The sequence below is a fragment of the Coturnix japonica genome, chromosome 10, assembly GCF_001577835.2.
Source record: "Coturnix japonica isolate 7356 chromosome 10, Coturnix japonica 2.1, whole genome shotgun sequence".
Lineage (NCBI taxonomy): Eukaryota > Metazoa > Chordata > Aves > Galliformes > Phasianidae > Coturnix > Coturnix japonica.
The window spans coordinates 7,128,945-7,150,366 of NC_029525.1; the positions used below are offsets into that span (position 1 = coordinate 7,128,945).

General features: G+C 35.5%; 1 protein-coding gene across 5 annotated transcripts in view; it reads right to left on the bottom strand.

Annotated features, from left to right (window-relative positions):
• UNC13C (unc-13 homolog C) overlaps positions 1-21,422 on the bottom strand; it is a 121,491-nt gene that overhangs the window by 58,415 nt on the left and 41,654 nt on the right. For all 5 annotated transcript variants that reach the window (XM_032446786.1, XM_015872980.2, XM_015872979.2 and 2 more), the window contains 6 exons: positions 17,554-17,781; positions 15,504-15,645; positions 10,361-10,530; positions 8,990-9,105; positions 8,117-8,280; positions 2,384-2,534 (listed from right to left, as the gene is read on the bottom strand). In XM_032446786.1, the coding sequence (XP_032302677.1) occupies positions 2,384-2,534; positions 8,117-8,280; positions 8,990-9,105; positions 10,361-10,530; positions 15,504-15,645; positions 17,554-17,781 (971 nt within the window). The remainder of the gene's footprint in view (positions 1-2,383; positions 2,535-8,116; positions 8,281-8,989; positions 9,106-10,360; positions 10,531-15,503; positions 15,646-17,553; positions 17,782-21,422) is intronic.

Here is a 21,422-nt window from a genome sequence, read left to right on the forward strand (position 1 = left end):
GTGGTAAAGTTACAATTCAATTCAATTTTATTTTATTTTATTTTTAATTTATAAGAAATCATTTAATCTGTTTTTACATTCTTAATTCATTTGAGAGATTATTTTCCATTCTTTCAAATAAAAGTACTGTCTGAGATATCTGTGCTTTGAGGCCAGGCAGTGTATCTTTTGCAACTGTGCTTTTGCTCTTAGCCTGTGTTGCCATTTACCTGGTACACATTTAACACTGTGCAGCTATTCAATGCATTAATGAGATGATGAAGGCTTTCCTGTATAGTATTTGCTTTCTGACACACTGTTAAATAACTCAGACTAACTACCTAAGAATTGAAAAATGTTGTCTGCTGTCTGTGACACAATGCAATAGGAGTATCAATTTGGGTTAAAGTTCAAAGTTTTCAGCTATTTTATCAGGGCTTACTAGACCAGATGAGCTTCTTCAGTATTTTGTATTTTATATTACACTCTTGCAGGAGTGTCTTCCTCTTCCCACAAGAGATGTTGCTCATTTACAACAGAATTTGATGTGAAAGTGATTGAAAATAACAATTCAGAAACAGCGGCTTTTGGACGAATAAACCAAGTAATACTACAATGTTACATTTTAAATGCAAAGATTCCCTTGTTATCATCATAGATGATGCAGTGAAAGCATTTTGCTACGAGATAGCCAGCTAATCTGTGCCATCCCCAAGCAATATTGATGACAGGTTTTAATTGCTATTCTACATATTAGAACATATATCAACGCACTGCATAAATTCTTACCAACGTATGTGAAAGCAGCAGAATGTTGAAGGTATTAAAATCTGATAGCTCTCATAATACTACCTGTGAATTAGGATATGCACTAATATGAACACAGAGCCCTCTGTGCACCGTCTCCTATCCCCCAGTGGAACACTAACCTACACCTAAAGCCACCAATTTGGCATGGTTCCCTTAAGGGATCAATCAAAAGGGTTTTTTCTGTCATGCTATAAATCTGTACTAAAGTATTCAGTCAGCCAAATCGTTCCCAGCTGTAGCCTGAGGTCTTGAATTTGAGATTTTTTTTTGGTGAATGATGCTCAGCTATCCACTAACAAATGCCTTTTGAACAAGACAGTAACATTTTTTTTGCTTATAAGTCAATTTTTTAAAGAAAGCTCAAAAATCTCTGTTAGTGATGCTTACTACTCTACTGTCTTTCCATCCATCTGTTGAACCATGAATTTAATTGGAAATTGCGTCAAAGGTAAACTAGCATTAACATCAGAGAGAGGATTTAATCTCCCTCCAATCTGAGAATGAAAGAAAGTAATTCAGATCATTAGCAAAATGGAAGGAAAGAATAGAAAATGTAACAAAACATTCTACATTTCAAAAGCTGGATGAAAGTCAAAAGTCTAATAGGGCTCAAACATGGACTGAGTTGTCAGGTTTCAACAAGGCATAGATTCATTCCACAATACACCATCAATTAGTTTATATTAACTAGGATAAGTACACAGAAATATTCCAGTAATCAAATCATAAATATTCTGATTTTCCTAATATATATAAATGAACATTAATAATCGTATTTCATTGCAAACCTTAAAATATAAAAGAACATCACTACCTCTCACAGTACTTCACATTGCTATAATTTGTACTTAGTTGTTTTTAATTGTGTTTAATATTTAATTTTAAGTTGATAAATAGTATTTAAGGAAAGATACATATATAATGTTAATTTATGAATGACTTCGATGTTAGCTATGCATATAAAAGAGGAAGGTGAGAAGGAATTCATTTTTCAGTATCGAATAGTATTCGTATACTACCACTGACCACACCATGACATTTAACAGCAGATATGTAAGAATCCTCTTTGAATTAATTCTCCCCCTTCCTGTTCTCACACCCACAGTGAAGGAAGGGAAATAGATTAGAATATACAGTGAATTTTGTTTTTAAAAATCATTTTATATTTCCACCGTGATATACATGTCCACACAAGGAAAGTTAACGACGACATCCCATACTACCACATTATTATCTGTAATTATTTGTGCCTTGATCTTTTAGGTTAATCAATTTGCTAATGACATTCTCAAGCAAGCAATTGCAAACTGTACTTAGTCTAAGCAGTTTTTACAGTTTGTAAGACCCACTGAAATAAAAAAGTAAAACAATGATAAATATCTTAGTACTATACATATATGCTAGATGATTTATACTGTACCTTACATAGATTTAACAGTGATTGATTGTAAAGACTCAGTTACATCTCTGAAAGCTGACAGCAACCCATTCTTTTAAATGATAAACAGCTTTAAAATTAGAATTCAGAAACTGTTACTTTATCATATATTAGAAATTAAAACTACTATTCTACTAAAAAAAGAAGCCTACTTACCCCAAAGTTAGTAGCCGCAAATCTATCTGAGGCGGATACATTTGTTGTTGCTGTAGTATGAGCATAGAAAGCGTTTATATTGGCCAGCAATGTACTCATAACTGCTGGAACACCAGGGCACATATATTTAGAAGACAGGCAGGAGAAGTGCCTATAATTCAAACAAACTGACAATTATTAAAGGTGGCAAGGAGTCTGCACTTTCTGTCATTACAATTTCTTTTCAGTTACGTTCATTACAGATACAGAAATGAGCTTAAAAATACGCCCTGGGCTGCCAGTTCCTCACACTGCTCTAAACCAAGCCCTTTCTAACACTTAATTCACAAGCGGGACATCTAAATACAAATGTTACTTCAGAAATCTGTGCTAGGTCACATACCCTTTAAAAAAGAAGAAAACTCCAAAACTTTGCAGATGTCCAGGATCACGACTCAACCTTCATTAATAAATCTGATAGCTACTATCTTGCATTTAGTACCTAGAAAATCACTGACCAACCTGTTCTCCTAAGTATGCTTTGTCAATGGGACCTGTAACAGAACTTGTATATCTGTAGATCTATCTGAAGACATACAAAGACATTCTAGGTATAATAAACTACTTCTGGCAAGATAAAAGTGATGCTAAATGCATTTACCTATCACTACAGCTAGATGATCACTATGGTCAATATAAATCAAGTCTTGAACTCATTGTGGATGTAATTACCAACGAGTGCTTAAGAGTGCGTGATCCATGAGGTAATTTACAGTAAAGATGAAAGTAATTTATTCTTTAATTGAAATGCAATTGGCTGGAAAATTGTAATTTTCAAACACTTTTGCATATCACGCAGGATAAATCCTCTTATAATTTTAACCAACTTTCAAGAAAAAAAAAAAAAGATGAGTCATTAATTAGGTGTATATAAATATCTAAATAAAATCCAAGTATATAGATCTGTCTTCATTTTCATTCTAAACCTTGGAATGGTTAAGGAAATAAGATTACAGAAGAAAGGGTCAGTGTGATGAGACAAGGCCTTAATCCCTCCCAAAGCTAGACTAAGAAGGTGAATAATTGCTGGATTTTCTACTTTATCTGTCTGGGTGGTAGGAGAGGCAGGGTTCATATTAAAAACAATCTAGGGCTTCAGTGTTTGTCTGAGGTCCCTTTGTATCTGCAGCTCTTTGAGGTCAAGACAGGAGATCAACTCCTTGGGCTTTCTCTAGCATTAGACTCATTGGAGTATTTTCATGTTTGCCTTATAGATCACAGGCTTGCACTTTCACCAATATGGTGACCTACACTGACGCATAAATCTTGCTGATCACATTCAAAATGTTTTGCAAACATTTCTCAGCATTCCTGTAAGGTAGATCTTTAGATGCAATTATCCAAGTTTTATGAAATTCCAGGAAACCGCTTGTCTGCACAACAAATCAGTCACATGGGCCAGTAATAGAAGTCAACATTTCCAGCTGACTGGAATGATACCAAACATTTCATTCATTGCCAGTGCTTTTGAGAAGTGCTTTTAAACACTGCAGCATAAATCTCATAAAAATCTAACCCAGCTATCTAATTAAGAAAATGTTTCAGCAGGTCACACATCTCCTATAAACTGGAAAAAACAGTAATTTCGTATGTATATAATAGTGATACTAGGTGGTATTCACCAGTTGCAAGTAAAATAAAAGAAATCTCACCAGATTTATTCATCACATGAATTTTGAGAAACATATGTAGAGACAGATGCTGCAAAATCAGCAGCTTTGCTAGTGATACAAAACTGTGAGGAGTGGCTGACACTTGAGAAGGCCATGCTACCATTCAGAAGAACCTGAACAGGCTGTAAAGGATTTTTAATGAAGTTCAACAAGAGCAAGTGTGGAGTCTTGTACTGGAGGAGGAATAACTGCATGTGTACAATTAGGGGCTGATCTACCGGAAAGGAGCTCTGCTGAGGAGAACCTGGGTGTCCAGGGGACAACAGGTTAGTCATGAGCCACCAGCAGTGTGCCTTTGTGGCCAATATGGCCAATGGTATCTTGGGGTGCATAAAAAAATCATGGCCAGCAGGTCAAGGGAAATGATCCTCCACCTTTATTCCACCCTGGTGAGGCCACATCTGGAGCACTGCATTCAGTTCTGGGCTCTTCAGTTCAAGAAAGACCAGAAACCTCTAGAGAGCGCAGCAAAGGGCCTCAGAGATGATGAGGGGCTTGGAAGCACCTCCCTTATGAGGAAAGGCTGAGACACCTGGGGCTGCTCAGCCTGGAGAAGGATGAGAAAAGATCTTATCAGTGCTTATGAATACCTAAAGGGCTGGAATGAAGTGGATGGGGCCAAGCTTATTTCAGCGGTGCCCAGTAACAGGATAAGGGGAAATTGGCACAAACAGAAACATGAGAAATTTCTTATGAACATGAGGAAAATCTACCTTTCTTCAAGGGTGACAGAGCCCTGGAACAGGCTGTCCAGAGAGACTGTAGAGTCTCCTTCTCCGGAGATACTCAGAATTGCCAGGATGCTTTCCTGTAGAACCTATTATAGGGAACCTGCTTCGGCAGGTTGAACTAGATGACCTACAGAGGTCCCTTCCAACCCCCAACCCCTACAATCCTTACAATCCTTTGATAATTTACCTTTTTTTTTTTTTCTTTTTTTTTTTTTTTTTTTTTAAATTGACACCAAAATAATTAAAATATGATTTTAAAACTGACTTGCAATTTCAAGAAATTTTGTAATAGACCTAAAGATCCTCAGTACATGAAGAACCCCAAGCTGTGATATGAAGGCAGTAATTATTCACTCTTAGGAACCAAACTTCTAGCATATGCTCTGCTCAAGGGAATCAGCAGCAGTTGCTATAGGAGAACCCATTAAGATAATTGCCCACAGGAGACAAGACAGACCGTGGAAAAATTGTTTGTGTCAACGTTTTGAGTTCAGTGAGGTCTCTTCTGCAGGTTCTTCTATTGAATACACACATTGAGCTACCCAGCACATGGTTTGAGCTCCTATCTTGAAAATAGTACCAAATGGTATTTATTTGTTGTAAGGAGAAATTAAACCTATAACAATAATTTTGTTGTGTCTTTATTTAGATCACTACTCCATTCCACCAGTAATTTGATTAGTGATGTCGATGAAAACATTGCTATCAGGTGATAGGTTATGCGAATTTTTGATTTGTGTCATTAAATAAAATCTGTAAAGTTCACAGAGCCTATTACATTTATCACACTTAAGAATGGCCATAACTCTGAGAGTGCTGGTAATCCAGGTAAAAAATCTGAAAGTTTTCTTCTGCTTGCTGAAATAAATTAAAAAATATATCAAGGAAATTCCTTCCTTGTCTGTGTTGATCTCTGACAATGGCAACCAGTAGCATGAGTAATAATTCTTTCCAATGGGCACGTATATCATGGCAAACATTACCAAGTATCACATATTTTAGAGTATATATTGAATTGTTTAAACCGGAGTCATATATTTTAATTCAGGTCTGCTAGATTTATCTTGCAGCTTTCTTACTCTGCAGTTTCCTGATGATGCCTCAGTGCCTGGGAGTCTTCCAGTGTTTCTGGTAGTGTGAATAGGCAAAGAGAGTGGGCTCATTAACACACATTGCTCCATAAGCAAAAGCTATCAATGAAAATTACTTCATTTGATGATTTGCGTGCCTTTTGGAAAACAAGATAGCATCATTTATGCCCATCAATTTTTCAGAATAAGAAAAACGTTGCTGATTTAGAAGCATTGGAGCTTCCTGTGGTTGCCAGCAAGAAGATCTTAATAGAGCTTCCATTGCAATCAACTTTACTACAGAATGGATCCAGGATGGTGATGCTATTTTTTTGTCTTGTAAGGACAAATAAATTACATCGGAAGTGAAATGATATAAAATAAATTATTCCTTGCTGTTGGGGAGGTTGCTTACTGTAAATAGGTAAATAAACTTCCTTCCAGTATGACTCCTTCAAGACATCACAGTCACAGTATAAATCACCACCCATCACTGGAGTCATCAAAACAAAGGCCATTTGGATCATTGGGCTGTTGCTTTTGTTCATCTGTATTCTAGTGTATCTATTTTCATTTCCATTTTCTTCCAAATTCATGTATATGCAAAACATTAATGTAGCTAGCTCTGTTTATCTGGCTGCTAGAAGAATGAACAAATAAAGTCCTCCTCCAACCCAATCATTTTTCATCTCTTTACTCATTTGAAAAAAAGTAAAATAATTTTAAAAATAAAAGGTGAATTATAGAATCTATGAAGTCAATTTTTTTTCAAAGAGGTTCAGCTGCAGCAACACAAACAGCCTTTTTGTTTTACCTTAGTTTTGGATTGATGACTGTTTTTGTCTTTCACATGAATACAACATATGGATTTCCTTGTTTAGAAACAGGGTAGTTGGAATCCTTGCCTTGAAATAAGACAGCCTTTCTAATTGGGCATTCTTCAGGAGATAACTGTCTACATTTATTCTGATAAAAATGTGGATGACTGTCTCTAACACAAGGGCTCAATCATACTTCAATTCATCCCAAGGTATTACTTGGGTACAATGTCCAAAGCAGATACACCAACATACATGAGATATACTTTGGATTGATTTGCACATTCCGGTACGTCTACAGATATAAGACAAAGACATACATGTCTGATGGGAAGGTAAAAATGAAAAATTAAACACTAGCAAAGAATACAAAATTAGAAAATCCAATTTCTATTCATAAAACTTATTGCATGTGTTTCTCCTCACATAGTGTGAATATGCAGTACCACAGGAGAAGTGTCAGGCTTAATTAAATTCTTCCATGCAATGCTATTTAAAGTCTTTAGAGGAATACCATTAAACAAGTATATATTATTAAGACATCTATACTTTTCTATTAGGCGTACTCTCAATGAAGTGAAAGACCTGTTCACTGCAATACCACATTTTGTCCTTATATCCTGCAATAAAATTAAACTTTCTGTTTTTATGTACCTTCATACTATAGAAGTGGATCACGTATTTAGGTTGGGCTGTAAAGTGATGGAAGAAACAAAAATATTCTAGTTAAAAATTCTTTGTCAGCTTTCTGTAGGGATAATGAACTAATTTGGAGTCCTGCTTTCCTACAGCTTCAGTAGGAGCAAAATATAGTCCTTTTCACCAGCAAACTGTTCACTGGAGAAGTCAAGAATGTATGATATAGCTTTCGTATCCCCAGGCTTCTAACCAAGCTCAGAAGTGTTGTGTTCTGAAGTAATAAGAGCTACTTCAATATGAAGGATGTAGTGATATGTTCTAATACCATTAAAAGCAGTTTCCATAAGTTAATTACATAAGTTAATTACATTAGCTATGTAAGGTTACTATATCCACTGCTGGCATTCTATAACTTCTGTATTCCTGGGGAGTAGTACACAGCTCGTTAAACTCTGTTCTTGCAAAAGTAACCCATTCCCAGTTAAGGAAGGTCAAACCCCTCTGATCATTGCTCAGTATCATAAGGATTAAGTAATGCTTTAGAGATAATAATAGTAATAGTTTATAAAATGCTTATAAAATAGCTCAATGCTAGTGCAGCTAAGCAGGCCGTCAGTGAGTCAGAGGGACACAAAGGACAGTCAGAATTCAGAACCAGGAACAAGCGTGAAACAGAAGACAGGGTCACAAAGTCTTGAAACTCATCAGTTCCCTCAAACACATTCTTGAAGGTAGAGTAAGAAACAAACACGGAAATACTTACGTCATAGCCTGATAAATATATTCAATTCCGTAGCGCATTGCAAATTCATCCACAATCTCTTGTGCTGTCTCATCAAAGTACACCTTCCAGGCATCATCTCCTCTAACTTCAGGGATTTTAACCACACCATTAGATTTAACTTCTGTCAAGTAGTGGAATAGATTCTAAACGCAAGAAATTTTTCAAATAGGAATATGTAGTTTTTAAATGACATTGTATATTTTACATAATCAGCCATATGCTCATTAACTTAGATTTTTATTTTAGTTTGTTTCCTTTGAGGGCTGGCATCAATGAACCATCATTTGGCAAACAAAATACCCAAGACAGTAAATGCTTTTGTTGAACTCTAGTGGTGCAGGTCTATGATTCAGCACTTTGATCTATCTTCTTGACATAAGGTCACCTCAGAGAACTGGCACAGAGACTGCAACATAAAACTGAGCAGAAACTCTCCTCTCCTAAGTGCCCTTGCTAATCCTGGTGTTATAATGCTCACTGGAGAGTCCTTCAACAGGAATCGGATCTGTAATTTTAAACTTCAAGTTCACAATTTATAAGAAATATATTGCAGGAAGTATGGAAGAAGCCTCTGAAGTACTAAAACACGTGCAACAATGTTTCGGTTTAGCAAAACCTAAACCAAACCTACTACTTATTTAGAGGTAAAATCATGGAATGCTTCTCAGATTACTAAACTATTTAAGTATCCACAAACTGCAGATCTGATTACCTGTCTGCTTTTGCTGGAAAACAAACAAACTCCAAACAACAAATGAAGTCTTAAAAACTGGAAATATTTTCAAATGTTAAAATTAGTTTATAAAATTTTTTATTCTATTTAGCTTGCTTTCTTTAACTTCTGCAACATACCTCATGTAAACAGGTGTACTGCACATGGTAGGGAGCAACTTTCTCCTCTCCTTCTATTTCAACATTGATTTTCAATCGAAGAGCTCCAGAAACAGCTGATTTGTCTGTCCGCTTTTCTGAAGGACAGAAAAACAACGTGTTAGTAACAATCAAGTATACATATAGTCACACAAAACACATTCATTTTTAAGTCCTGCTGTTGTGAATAAAGAATAACTTTTAAGTGACTCGCATAGAGCTCAAGCCACAGAGCAGGACATCAAGCTATTACGAATCTTTTCTTGTTTTGTTTGCCAAATTCAAAACAGGCCACACAGCACTTTAAGCAACACTTCTGTCTTTTCAATACAAACAATTTCCATTCCCTATCTGGTATATGAACTAATAATTATTACTGTGGCGCAGTGGTAGGAATGCTGCTTTGCAACACCGGGGCCCGGGTTCGAATCTCCCCTGTGGCGCAAGTGGTAGAAGTGTCGCTCTGCTACACAGAGGCTCGAATCCTGGGGGTTGGACTCGATGATCTCTAAGGTCCCTTCCAACCCGCACGAGACTATTATCTATTATTAGTATCTGCCACTACTTTTGAAGACTAACTCTGATTTTGTTTCTGGCCGTTTGACTCCTCTTTCCTCTGAGTGATGTGATATCAACATACTGTTGATACTGATATCAACATGTGCGTGTATCGGATTTAAAGGTCTATTCTAGAACACTAAGTGCTCACTAAAATTTTCAGAATTAAGAGCTTTATGCTTAGACTTAGATAAAGGGAATGTATTTTGAGACACTTTCATTGATTCATTTCTGGCTCAAAGAATGATGCTACTTAAAATCTGACCAGAGAAAAAAGTACCATCATTAAGGATATCAGAGAATGTTTGCTTCTCAGCAGATTGCATTCAATTTAAGACTATGCACGTAAACCTATTTCAGATATACAAAAGAGAAAACTGAATCAACAAAGTTTTGTGAAGGATAACAGATCTAAACATGCTGAAAATAAAAGGTGATTAGATAAAACAATCTAATAAAGAGAATGTGCACAAGGAAAATATTTGCTAGGTTTTTCTATGCATCCTGATAGAATTGTTTACTAATGCTACTATGTATAGTCTAGACTGGAGTGAAGGCTTACACATTTTTGCTGTTTTTATTAATACCAAAGACAAATACATAGTTTTACAGAGATTGAGCTAATCACCACAATTCGCCAAAATATCCACAATTTCCCAGCTAACCTGTAACATTCAGGATTTAAAAATATGCAGTCAGTACCTAAGCTGTGTATTTTGAAGTCCCTAAGGTACAGATGCTGAAATTCTACCTAAATTTGTTAAAAATAAATAAACAAATCAATAAGTATCATACCTAAATTATACCATACATCCATTTCTCCACTCAGTGTTCTTACTTCAATGATTGTCTGCCCAAGGAAGTCATCGGACTCCTTTTTGAAATGTTGTTTTACTCTAGATTTGATGTCATCATCTTCATCCCACACTCTCACTTTTATTCTATCTGTAGAATTATGGCATTCACTGTAAAAATAATAATAAAATCTATAAGTCAGTTTTTGCTATTGTACTGCTCATTCATTGAGCTTGATTTCTGTATAACTGTTTTAAGCAACAGAACACCAACAACTGCAATATTCAGTGGAACAGATGGCCATAACACATTGCTAGGGGAAAGGGCAGAATTACTACATGTAGAAAGTAGAGAGATTAACTTGAATGAATTATGTATACATAAGGATTGCATTTATGAATGTCATGAACTTCTTCCTGAAATTATTAGCAGGTTTACAATAGGAACTTCTCAACACTTTTAAAAATACCATCAGCATGTTACAGTCAGATAAGGTTTATTCATTCACAAATGTTATTTGGCCTTTATAATAGGCCACAAAAGTAGCAACCTATAATACCTATAATGTACCAATAAAAAAGTAAGAAAATACTAATATTTTTAATGCACAGCACAATATTTTTGAATTTGCAATGAAGAAGCCCAACATTTACCTACAAACTTGGCCACAAGACAAGATGGATAAGGAAAACAAAAACCACCAAAAGCAAAAAACCAAAAAAACCCTCACCAACCAACCGCAAACCACCACCACCACAATAACACCCCCTCCCCCCCAACCAGGAAATAAACAGCTGCTTTGTTTAAAATATATGCTACTTGTCCAAGGTCTCCATTTCCCTCATAAGGAGAAGTAGGGACAGACTGCTGTGTAGCAGAGAACTGCAAAATCCAGTGGCTTATTAAACTCTCATGAGTTAAGCTGATTTTAGACACTTCTGGATATATGAGTGAGGTGGCTTCACCTGTAATCAAGAGTTCCCAAGTGGATAAACTTTTCCAGACCTACCTTCATGGTATTAGTTGGGTTCTTGTTTGAATAATTCTATTTCAAGCACTAACACTGCTTAGTGACCTATTTCAACAATTGCAGTATTAAAACAGTTATACTATAACTTATCTCCCAACTGGCACCCCTCAGGGTTTGTTCTAAGAATTAATTAGCAGTAGTAATAGGCTTTAGAAGTACAAAGTGCTTTATATGTCATTATTACTGTCAAGGCTGATCAGTCACTAAAAATGGTATTCACAACTCACTATGACATCATTCAGTATCACAGAAATACTTGTGCCTGTCCATATTCCAAATTTTAACACTGAAGATATCTCTGGTAATTAAAAAATACATTATTCTGTGATTAGCAAGACTAATGAAGCCTAATTTCCTTTTGTCTTATGACTGCCTTCCCTTACATCTAGCAAACTGCAATCATAAATTGAATCTTTTTCCGTGATTGGGGTTTTCATAAATTACCCCTTCATATGGACTCCCTAGTGTCCATTATAGGGTGAGTTCATACTGAGGACACTCTTAGGACTTCATCTCCTGGACTGTCCTTTTCAGAGAATGTGACAGACCCACTGTTAAACAATCTAAAATCTTCCTGACTGTAAAATTCAAAACTTACTACCAAGGACAGGATAAGATAGGAAAATATAGTTGAAGATGGGTCTAACAGACATCTTCACGTTAAGAAGTTAGACTAATCCCAGAATAAAACCAGATAATGTTCCTAACATGTAGCGTCGAATTACTGATTGTCACAGAATAGAACTGTGTTTAATTGTTCGTCCAGTTTACATTTTAAACAGGAACTTTCTACTGTGGGATAGGGAGATCTAACACTGATGAGGCACTTATGTTACTCTTACTGCCATATCTCTGCTATGAGTAGGTTTTGCTCCCATTTTCTTTCATGTGGAGATGCTACACATAGAAAGTCATTAAATGTCATTACAAATAACATTTTATTCTCCTGCTACAGCATATGTTTCCATCTGATATACACTTAGCTGATTAAGGAATTTCAGATGGTCAGGAATCACGTGCTTTTCCCCAATATCCTTTCATCCTTATCCTTTTTTTTTTTTTTTTTTTTTTTACATCATTGAAGCATATTGATACCTATCACTACACCAATGTGTTTGCTCATCTTGTCTATACCTTTATTAATCAATCAGCTCTGCTTCTATGTTTTTGCAAGGTTCATATGCAAGGCCTCCAAACTTGTACAGACTTGTGATGCAAAAAGGGATGGGGTGTATGAACACCTATTTCTTTTGGCCTACACTGCAACAGTGAGATTCCAGAAAGATTTACTATTAAGCTTTTTCTGTATAATTTGCCTACCTGTACAGAAACAGCACCTCAGATACATCACTATATAATGAGATGAACATTTTTAGTCTTTCTGTAAACAGAGATTATTTCCCCATTCTGAAATGATACTGCCATAACTTTCTAATACTCTATCTCAGTGAATTCTGCAAGCAATCAGCAGAGAAACTTTGTCTGTATCTACTAAACTGTGTAGGTACTGCTCTTCAGGGGAATTCTAAACAACAGCAAACTGGAGGCCTGAAATAGCTGCCAAAAAGTTTCACTTCATCAGAAACTCTAGACTGAAATATCTGAAATACAAAGCAGTTGAGCAGCTTCCCTGACTAACATAGAGATCAACTATCATTGTACCTAACCTTCTTGCATTCAGTGCAAGAAGATACTTTTTCTCATTACGATTGGCCATACATCAATAAGGATGGTCAGGAGCAATCTAATGTGTACAAATAGAAATTTTTCTCCCTTAAAGAGTTATTGGAATTTTTCCCAGACACAATCAATTGGATTTTGTATCTTCAGTGGCATTTGCAGTATGCCAGGAGGAAATCTTCAACAACATCAGACATTAGACAAATTGTAACTGTTTAGTGATGACCAAGATCTTGGCCAGATGGTAATAGTTGTCTTCACAAAAACCTTTTCACTGATCTAATTTAAGTCTAATAGCATATGCATTTGTGCACTGAATAGAGCAACAGATATCCCATGAAACTGTTTACTGGAGACATATGGTAGTCTAGTGGCAACCAAAATAAAATTTGTAATATAAAATAATCATCCAGTAATACAAAAACCTTTTGGAATATACAATTGTAGCTGAGATGGTAATGAGAGATCAGAGGAGCATGATCCCTACATAGCCTGCAAGTCAGTCTGAAGAGGTACTTTTACTAGAAAACACTGCCAGAGGAAGATACCGACAATCTGAATCAGCTGTTAAAAATTGTCAAGGAAATCTTAAGAGTGAAGAAGACTCCAATAGAGAGTTGTGTGCAGCTAAAATATCAATAGACCTTGAGGTCTGTAAAAAATTGAAAACTATACATCCAAAATATTTTTCTCCCTGTTCAACACAAGCAGAAGAAGCTAGAAAGCCAATAGCTCTAGGATTCTTCCTTTGTTCTGGGGTTGAAAAAAATCACCTGTCACTGTTATCTTGTTGCTCATTAGGATAATAAAAAGCCCTTGCTGGCTATAATAGATTATTTAAAGGAGCATCTGTAGATCTATTTACTGCCCCATCTTACGTACAAAAAATACACATTCCATGGAAAGATTCTTACTCTGATAGTCTTTAGTTGGTTGTTTACTGAACTGCATATGCAGGTGTACGTTGACTCTCCTTTAGACATAATCTATGAGTTCCCCCATTTAAACCTATCCCACGTTCCTGTGCCATGGTCATTTAGCAGAGCTCTACTGAATATACTGTTAGAAACATTCACTCTCTGCTAACCATACAATTGTGTTAGGATTACGTGTAATTCTACAAACTTGAATAACGCCCTCCCTCTGCTATGATAGAACAGATGTGCGCTGGGGAGCTAACATTTGTCCCAACTCCTTATTTTAGGAGACATCTGGAAACTTAAGTGAATGTCTTGGTATTATGATTAAATATGCAATGGTAAGATTTTGTGATATGTTTAATCTCTGAATTCAGCATTTAAGAATCATAAGGATGATCAGTGTTGGATTATATCTAAGACTGTCAAAGACCACAAATAAAGCCAATTTTTAAGTGAAAATACCTGAGTCAATGAAATTTGATTGCTTCAAATTTAAATCTTATGATTCAATACTTATAGTTTGCTTAATACACTTCAGGTATTCTCTTAAATGAAATCCAGTGTACTTAATAAGACAGAGAGATAACTGTTGTAGAAAATGCAAGCATCAAAAATGATTGAAAATGTATTTAGTTCAAATCATTTATTCAGGAGATTTATGCTGTAGTAGTTTTGTTGTTGTTTTAACGTTATTGCTAGGGTAGCACATTATAATTTCTGGGTGAAAAAAAAATAAAAAAAATATATATATATATATGTAACTTTTCAAGGGAAGGAACGATACAGTACACATGAACTGGAATTTCCTCTACTGTAACATCTTCTTCTGAAAGAAGTTCTGGGAACTCTGCCAAATTTACAACTGGCATGAAATCATATTGAAACCTTAGTGAACATGTTACAGATGGGAACATCTACTTTGTGGTCAGGGTTGAACTTCAGTAATGTGCTGGCAACAAACAATACCATTATCAGTTCTGGGGCTGTAGCCAAGGAAAGGAGACAGAAGGATCCTATCAGACACTTCAGAACTGACCTCCAGACAACAGTCAGCCTTGGAAAGGATAACCATTTCAAACAACTCAGCCCAGTCTCTAAAGTGTACTAAATAATGTCAGCACCCCAGTTTCACCAAGGGAAATCATGATGTTCAATTAAACCATGTTTCAGCTCTCATGGCCAGTGCCTGAGGCACAGGAATGCATTTACATCTACTATTATCAACTAAGGTGAAACTCTGAATAATTTGTTATTGAAATTCCTTATAAAATAAGGAATCAAATAGACACTGTTAATAGGTCTGCCAATGAGTTATATGAACACTACAGATACACTTGTAATAAACTTCTATGCTCTCCCCATTTAGAGCTAGTTTATTAATGCACGGTACCATGCACATGCATGATACAGACAACAAATGTTTTCAAATTAAGTAAGTTTTCCATTTGTCAGCATTCTATTACCTAAACTTAAGATAAAAATGTAAAAAAACAACATGATGTTCTATACTTACAAATAGAATTTCTCATCCCATACTGGATTCAAGTTTCCAAAAATAGTTTTTGTTCTCCGTTTGGTTTTGCCAACTTGCACAGTAACGTATGGGTCACTTGAGCCAGTTTTGTCCTTAGCTTGTAAGCCCTGAGCACAAAGCACTGCAACAAAAGGAGAGAAACGTACTTTAGCCCTCATAGCCTTTATTGCCAAGAAATAAATGAGACATTGACTGCAGCAAAAGGAAACAAAGCCCTGTGAATGAGTGCTACTGCATCAAAGATTTCTAGGTCATTTTTTCCAGCTTCTTTTCCTCTGGAGATAAATAAGATTTTTTAAACTACTTTTCTGGACTGAATAAAACCTACAAAAGTGGTTTGATAGAAGAATAATTTAATGAGTCAGGAAGAAGCACAAAACAAGTATTTTTCTTTCCATGCATAATTCAGAAACTCAAACTTTGGCTTAATCAGCACGGTAACATAATACTGTTGTATAATTCAGCTTCCATGTTACGATACCTCAAATCATAAAATTTCTTCTTTTTAAAATCCAAATTCTTTTTCCCCAAATATGAAAAAATATACAGAAATTTTAAACCCACAAACTTCCAAAAATCTGCAGAGTGGATTACGAAAATAGTCTTAAGGAACATGATTGTCATTTCTCTTTCTCATGTGAAAGACAAACTAGGATGGTTTTCAGAATATTTTCCATTCTACCATAAACAGGGCGACAGTTTGATTCATTTTTCTTTAACTGTTAATGTATTTTTCAGCATTTATACTAGTTCATGTTGAATATAGTTAATGTGCATATGCGTTTTGTGGAAAGCATAAATCCATATAATTTCATTTTTCACCATTATTCATAAAGCTGGAAAACTCAGGAGAAAGCAAAACTGTCAAAAACCAACTCATCACACTCAGAAAGATGCAGCTAGAACACTGGTGGTGGCTCCTAACATCTGCAGAGCTAGGTTTTACTATTTTGCACATATTGTTTAAAGTGTCTCAGCAGAAGCATTTAGTAAATATTTTCTGATGTCAATCATTTTGGATAATGAAGCTCCCACAGTGTGCCCAGAAAAATGAATGCATAAGAATGGCTGAGTATTCTTACTCAGCACATCAGCTCCCTGTGGGAGTTCAGCCATACTTGCTTAGCTGAGCGTTAAGAAACAACAAAACAAACACACTGTGAGTGGTGAATCACTGAACTGGTCGTCCAAGATCTTCATTCTCTCAAATCTAGTTTGGACAAAGCCATGAGCAAACCGTGTAACTCCCAAGTTAGCCCTCCTTTCAACAAAGGGTTTGAATATACTTTACATAATTATCATAATTAGGCCATGATTCCACAAAACTGAAATAGCAATGGGCTTTTCTTCTAAAAGAGATGAACCAAATCATTCAACAATGCAAGTGAGTTTTGAACCAACACTAGTAAACTGATGTTTACTCAGCAGAAGCCTGAAAGCATTTGCATATTTGCTGAGTAACTTGCTAAGACTGCCCTTTGTATGCCTAAGCATTCTAATTGCTTGGTTTATAAAGAGCAATAGAGGACAATCCTGTAAATCTTTAACACTATGAATGTTTGATCTTACAAACAATGTTTCAAAAATACCTTATAACTGTTGGGAAAATTACCCTACAGACAGGTCTGAAATACCAGGTATAGTCAGAATTGACTTAAACATACATTTTAGCGAGGTTTTTATGCAGCACTGAGAAATTGCGTAACCCTTAGTCAAGAAATAAAATCAGATGATAAGCCCCAGGATCAGCAGGGTCATAAATTGTGCACTGCAGCATTCACAGCATGTCAGTCATCATGACCCTTAATTTAACACTTGCAACTGATCGCCACTTGGTAAAATTTTTCTCAGCCATGAGAGTTATTGGTGGGGGGCAGAAGAAACTGAATACAAGCTCAGACTTTTATAAATGCACCAACTATGCAACTTATCATGCAGAACCCATTTTAATTATAATAAATATTATTCTGGAACAAGAAAAATAGGAAGGAGGGAACTCTGAAAGCAAGCTATTCAGAAGAATATTTACCTGTGATAGTTATTTTTGCTGACCATTTGGATGTCCCATCCAAAACACTTTGCTTTGCTGCTTTTGTATATTGTACAAAATCTTCTTTGGAAATATCAAACATTTCCTGGATCACTTCAAACACTTCTGGTCTATTTTTTTCTCTGATCTTCATTCTTTCCTTCATAGCACTAATAATGTTCTGTGTCTTATCTTCTGCACCATGTTTGGAACTTTTCTCAGCAGCTCCTAAAAGGAGAGAAAAGGTCAACATACTTCTTAAAATGCTGCTCTCTTAGATCTTTCTCCCATTTAGAGTCTTTAGCCAACTTTTCTTTTGGTACAGCAGCATTCAAAGCAGATAAATGTTTCATTTGGACAATATCAAGCTACTTATAATTAATTTTTTTGATATTTCAAAGAATAACAATTGCATAAGTTTAACACGACAATTTAATATACACCTTCATTCAGCTGCACATAATATGCAGAAATATTTATAGAACTAATACTATTCAGTACTGATCAGAACAGTGAAAACATCTAAATATCTAATGATTCTAACATGGTTAGGCATGTTGATTCCTACAGAAATGTGTACAGCAGTGTTCAGTATCTGGGTCTGTTTGCTCTGAGCTTGCCTTTGTCATTAGCTAAAATACCATAATGTGTGTAAAATTACTTCTTCAAATTGCATTTACTTTTTTGTTTAAGTCAGCGCAATGCAATATTTTCATTCCTTTCTTCTTTTAGAACGGGATGATACAGGAAACATACTTGTTCCATTATGACAAAAATATTAACAGCAAAAATAATATTTAAAACTGCTAATGTTTTCACTTTATTTTTCAGAGAATTTTAGTTTGACAGTAAGAAGATTAACCAGGACTCCTCCTGTGCTCTCCAACAGTGGAAATATAATGAAGATTAGAAAATAAAAAACCAGACATAGCAGATTCAGATGCTCATTTGACCATTTTCAAACACATCTCATTTGCTGACTCTGCCTATGCCCATAGAAAGTTTTCCATTCCTTCCTTGAACAGTGTTCATATATACGCATATACTAGATATTGTAATTATCTTATAAATCCTTTTAACTAAGGCATTCAGAATCCACTGCACTTAAGCATTTAGATTGAGACTACCCTAACTGCCAAAACAGTTCAGTAGCAGTGACTTGACATCCTCAGCTCCAGATCAGAGCACAATACATTGTTTCCCTTCTTTTTTATACAACATGAGTGAGTAGCGTTTTGTAAAGCTCTGTGCTAACAGAGGAAATTCTGGCGGCTATTGAAGCCAACCTTCCATGCCCAGTCTCTCAGAGTAAATGTGACCTTCAGGTTTCTGCTGAGTAGATTAAAGCAAATGCTTTTCCACAAGTTTCAGCAGTGGGACCATCCAGGGAAGGAATACTATGTCTAATAGAAAAATGAGAATCTGGAAAAAATGAGATGGAGTTAGAGAATCTTATGAAGTCTAGTTTTGCATACTAAGAATTATGTGAATCTCCATTACCCTGCTCTTAACAGCTGCAGGCCAGGGGTAGGATTCAAGGGAGAGATTTGTAGTCTCCTTCCTAGTATGAAGTAGAAAGATACAGATGTATTAATAGATAAAATCATCAGGGCAGAAGAAAGCAGAGAATCTTCTAACTAAAATCAATATATTTGCAACAGGGATGTGTATTGCTTTGCTGCAAAGGCGTGTGTCAGGTACGTAAAAACTACACGATGAAACTGTCAGTTTTAAGACAGAACAACACCTGCTCGTTATGTGTTGATACACTGGTAATTATCCACATCTTGTCTGGAGTATAACATAACAGCACATGATGTTTTCACAGCACTACCAAATGTCAAAACACGAGAACCAAATTTAATGGCAAGGACTAAATTTTGATATTAAAATTCAGTCAACACAACACCTGAGCTTGTGTGCTATCAAAATTCACGGTCTTTGGAAAATGCTTCTTGAGTGACCACTCAGCCAAATAATATATCACAAATAAAGAACAGACAGAATCCATTTCTCAGTAACAGTTCTGTTATTAGTAATTTCAGTAAATATATGAGGATGACAGAAGATATCAAAGTGTATTATCCAAGTGAGAATAACTTCTAGACTATATTAACCAGTGGTGGTATGTCAGGCTTAATCTATAAAATAATTCCATAAATGAAATAAAAAGTCACGCAGTTTGCTCATTTTGAAGCCCCAGAACAACCACTTCAGATTTTACTGTTGTATAACAGTATTTCAGTGTTGTACAAGGAGACCAGGTTTTATGATTTTGATTCATTACTCTTCCCAGGAGATTTCTGGAGAGATTTCTCTTTAGAAATTATAACCCACATCAGAATCACTTTAAAGCCAAATCGAAGTTCTCCTTGTAAAGTGTCATTTATCTGTCAGATTAAGTGTTCCCGACCAATGTCTCTGCAATACATATTATCTTGCAGGTGGATACGAGGAAAGAAACTCNTACAAACAACTGAAGCATAAGCTGTAACTCCCACCATGCTAAGCTGGCTATTCCAATTCTTGATGGAAATCTAAAGCAAGATACAAGAATAATAAATACTTTTAAAATGATATTTTATTGCCACTTGACCAAAGTAGCACCGAATTTTAGTTCATGTTTTTGGATGCTGTTCCAGGGCATGTGGCAGTGAGCATCATAATCAATAATAATTTCAATACTTTGCTCAATCTAGAGGATCTCAAATTATTTCTAACAATACCAACAAGCATTATTTTGTTTTTCTTGACTGCCTTTGTTGAGATGATCAAAGCTTGCAATGAGCACCGAATCAACTATTGATACATCTAGAGCTGGAAAAGATCATCTTTCAGAATAAGATCTCAGCAAAATCTTAAATAACTGCAGTCTTACAATTTGCTTTCTTTACTGTTTTCATTGTGTCTGAAGTATCATTTCTCTCATTTTTTTCCCCTCATTGTCCTCTGTCATGCTAAAAGGGGTATATATAGTAAAGGAGAAGGGCATAAGTTCATAAGATTGAATAAATGTAAAATGGGATTCTATATACTTATGATATCAAACAGCCAAAAGGCTGTCAAAGTATTTTCCATAGCCAGTAAATTTCAAGAAATCTTGGAAATCTCTTGATCTAATGCACTTGAATGGGAAAAAACAAATAATAAAAAGTTCCAAGTGATAGAATAGTTTAGTTGGAAGTGACCTTCAAAAATCATGCAGTCCAACTACCTGACCGCTTCAGGGTTGAATCATATTACTGGAGGCATTATCCAAATGCTTCTTAAACACTGACAGGCATGGAACTTCAACCACATCACTAGGAAACCTGTTCCACTGTTTTACCATTCTCACAATAGATAAATGTTTCCTTATAGCCAGTCTTAGCCTCCTCTGCTGCAGCTTTGTGACACTCCCATGTGTACTGTTATGGACTTCCAGGGAAAAGAAACCAGCACCTCCCTCTCTGCTTCCCTGTCTCAGGACTAAACAAATGCAGTAATTTTCTCCACATTAAACAAACAAAGTATCTTCAGCTTCTTATAATGCATGAGAAGATTAAAAACACTGAAAAATTAGGAATTAATGCAAAAAGAATTAAATACTACCATGAAATTAAATACCAGATGGAGAACTATCTAGTAATTTTACATCAAGAGATGATCACTGGGCTGATTCAAAAACTGTGTCAAGTCATTCCTGAAAGATGAAGAAAATAAACATTTTCTGTTTTCCTGTCCTTTAAAAGGTATGAATATAACATCATGAACATGTTCTGAATGGCAACTGTGTATTCCTATAGAAAATCTATACTATCTCTAAAATCAGTAAGATAAAATTGGAATAGGCTTCAAAATGCAACTTTTTATTCTTATTAAAAATAAAT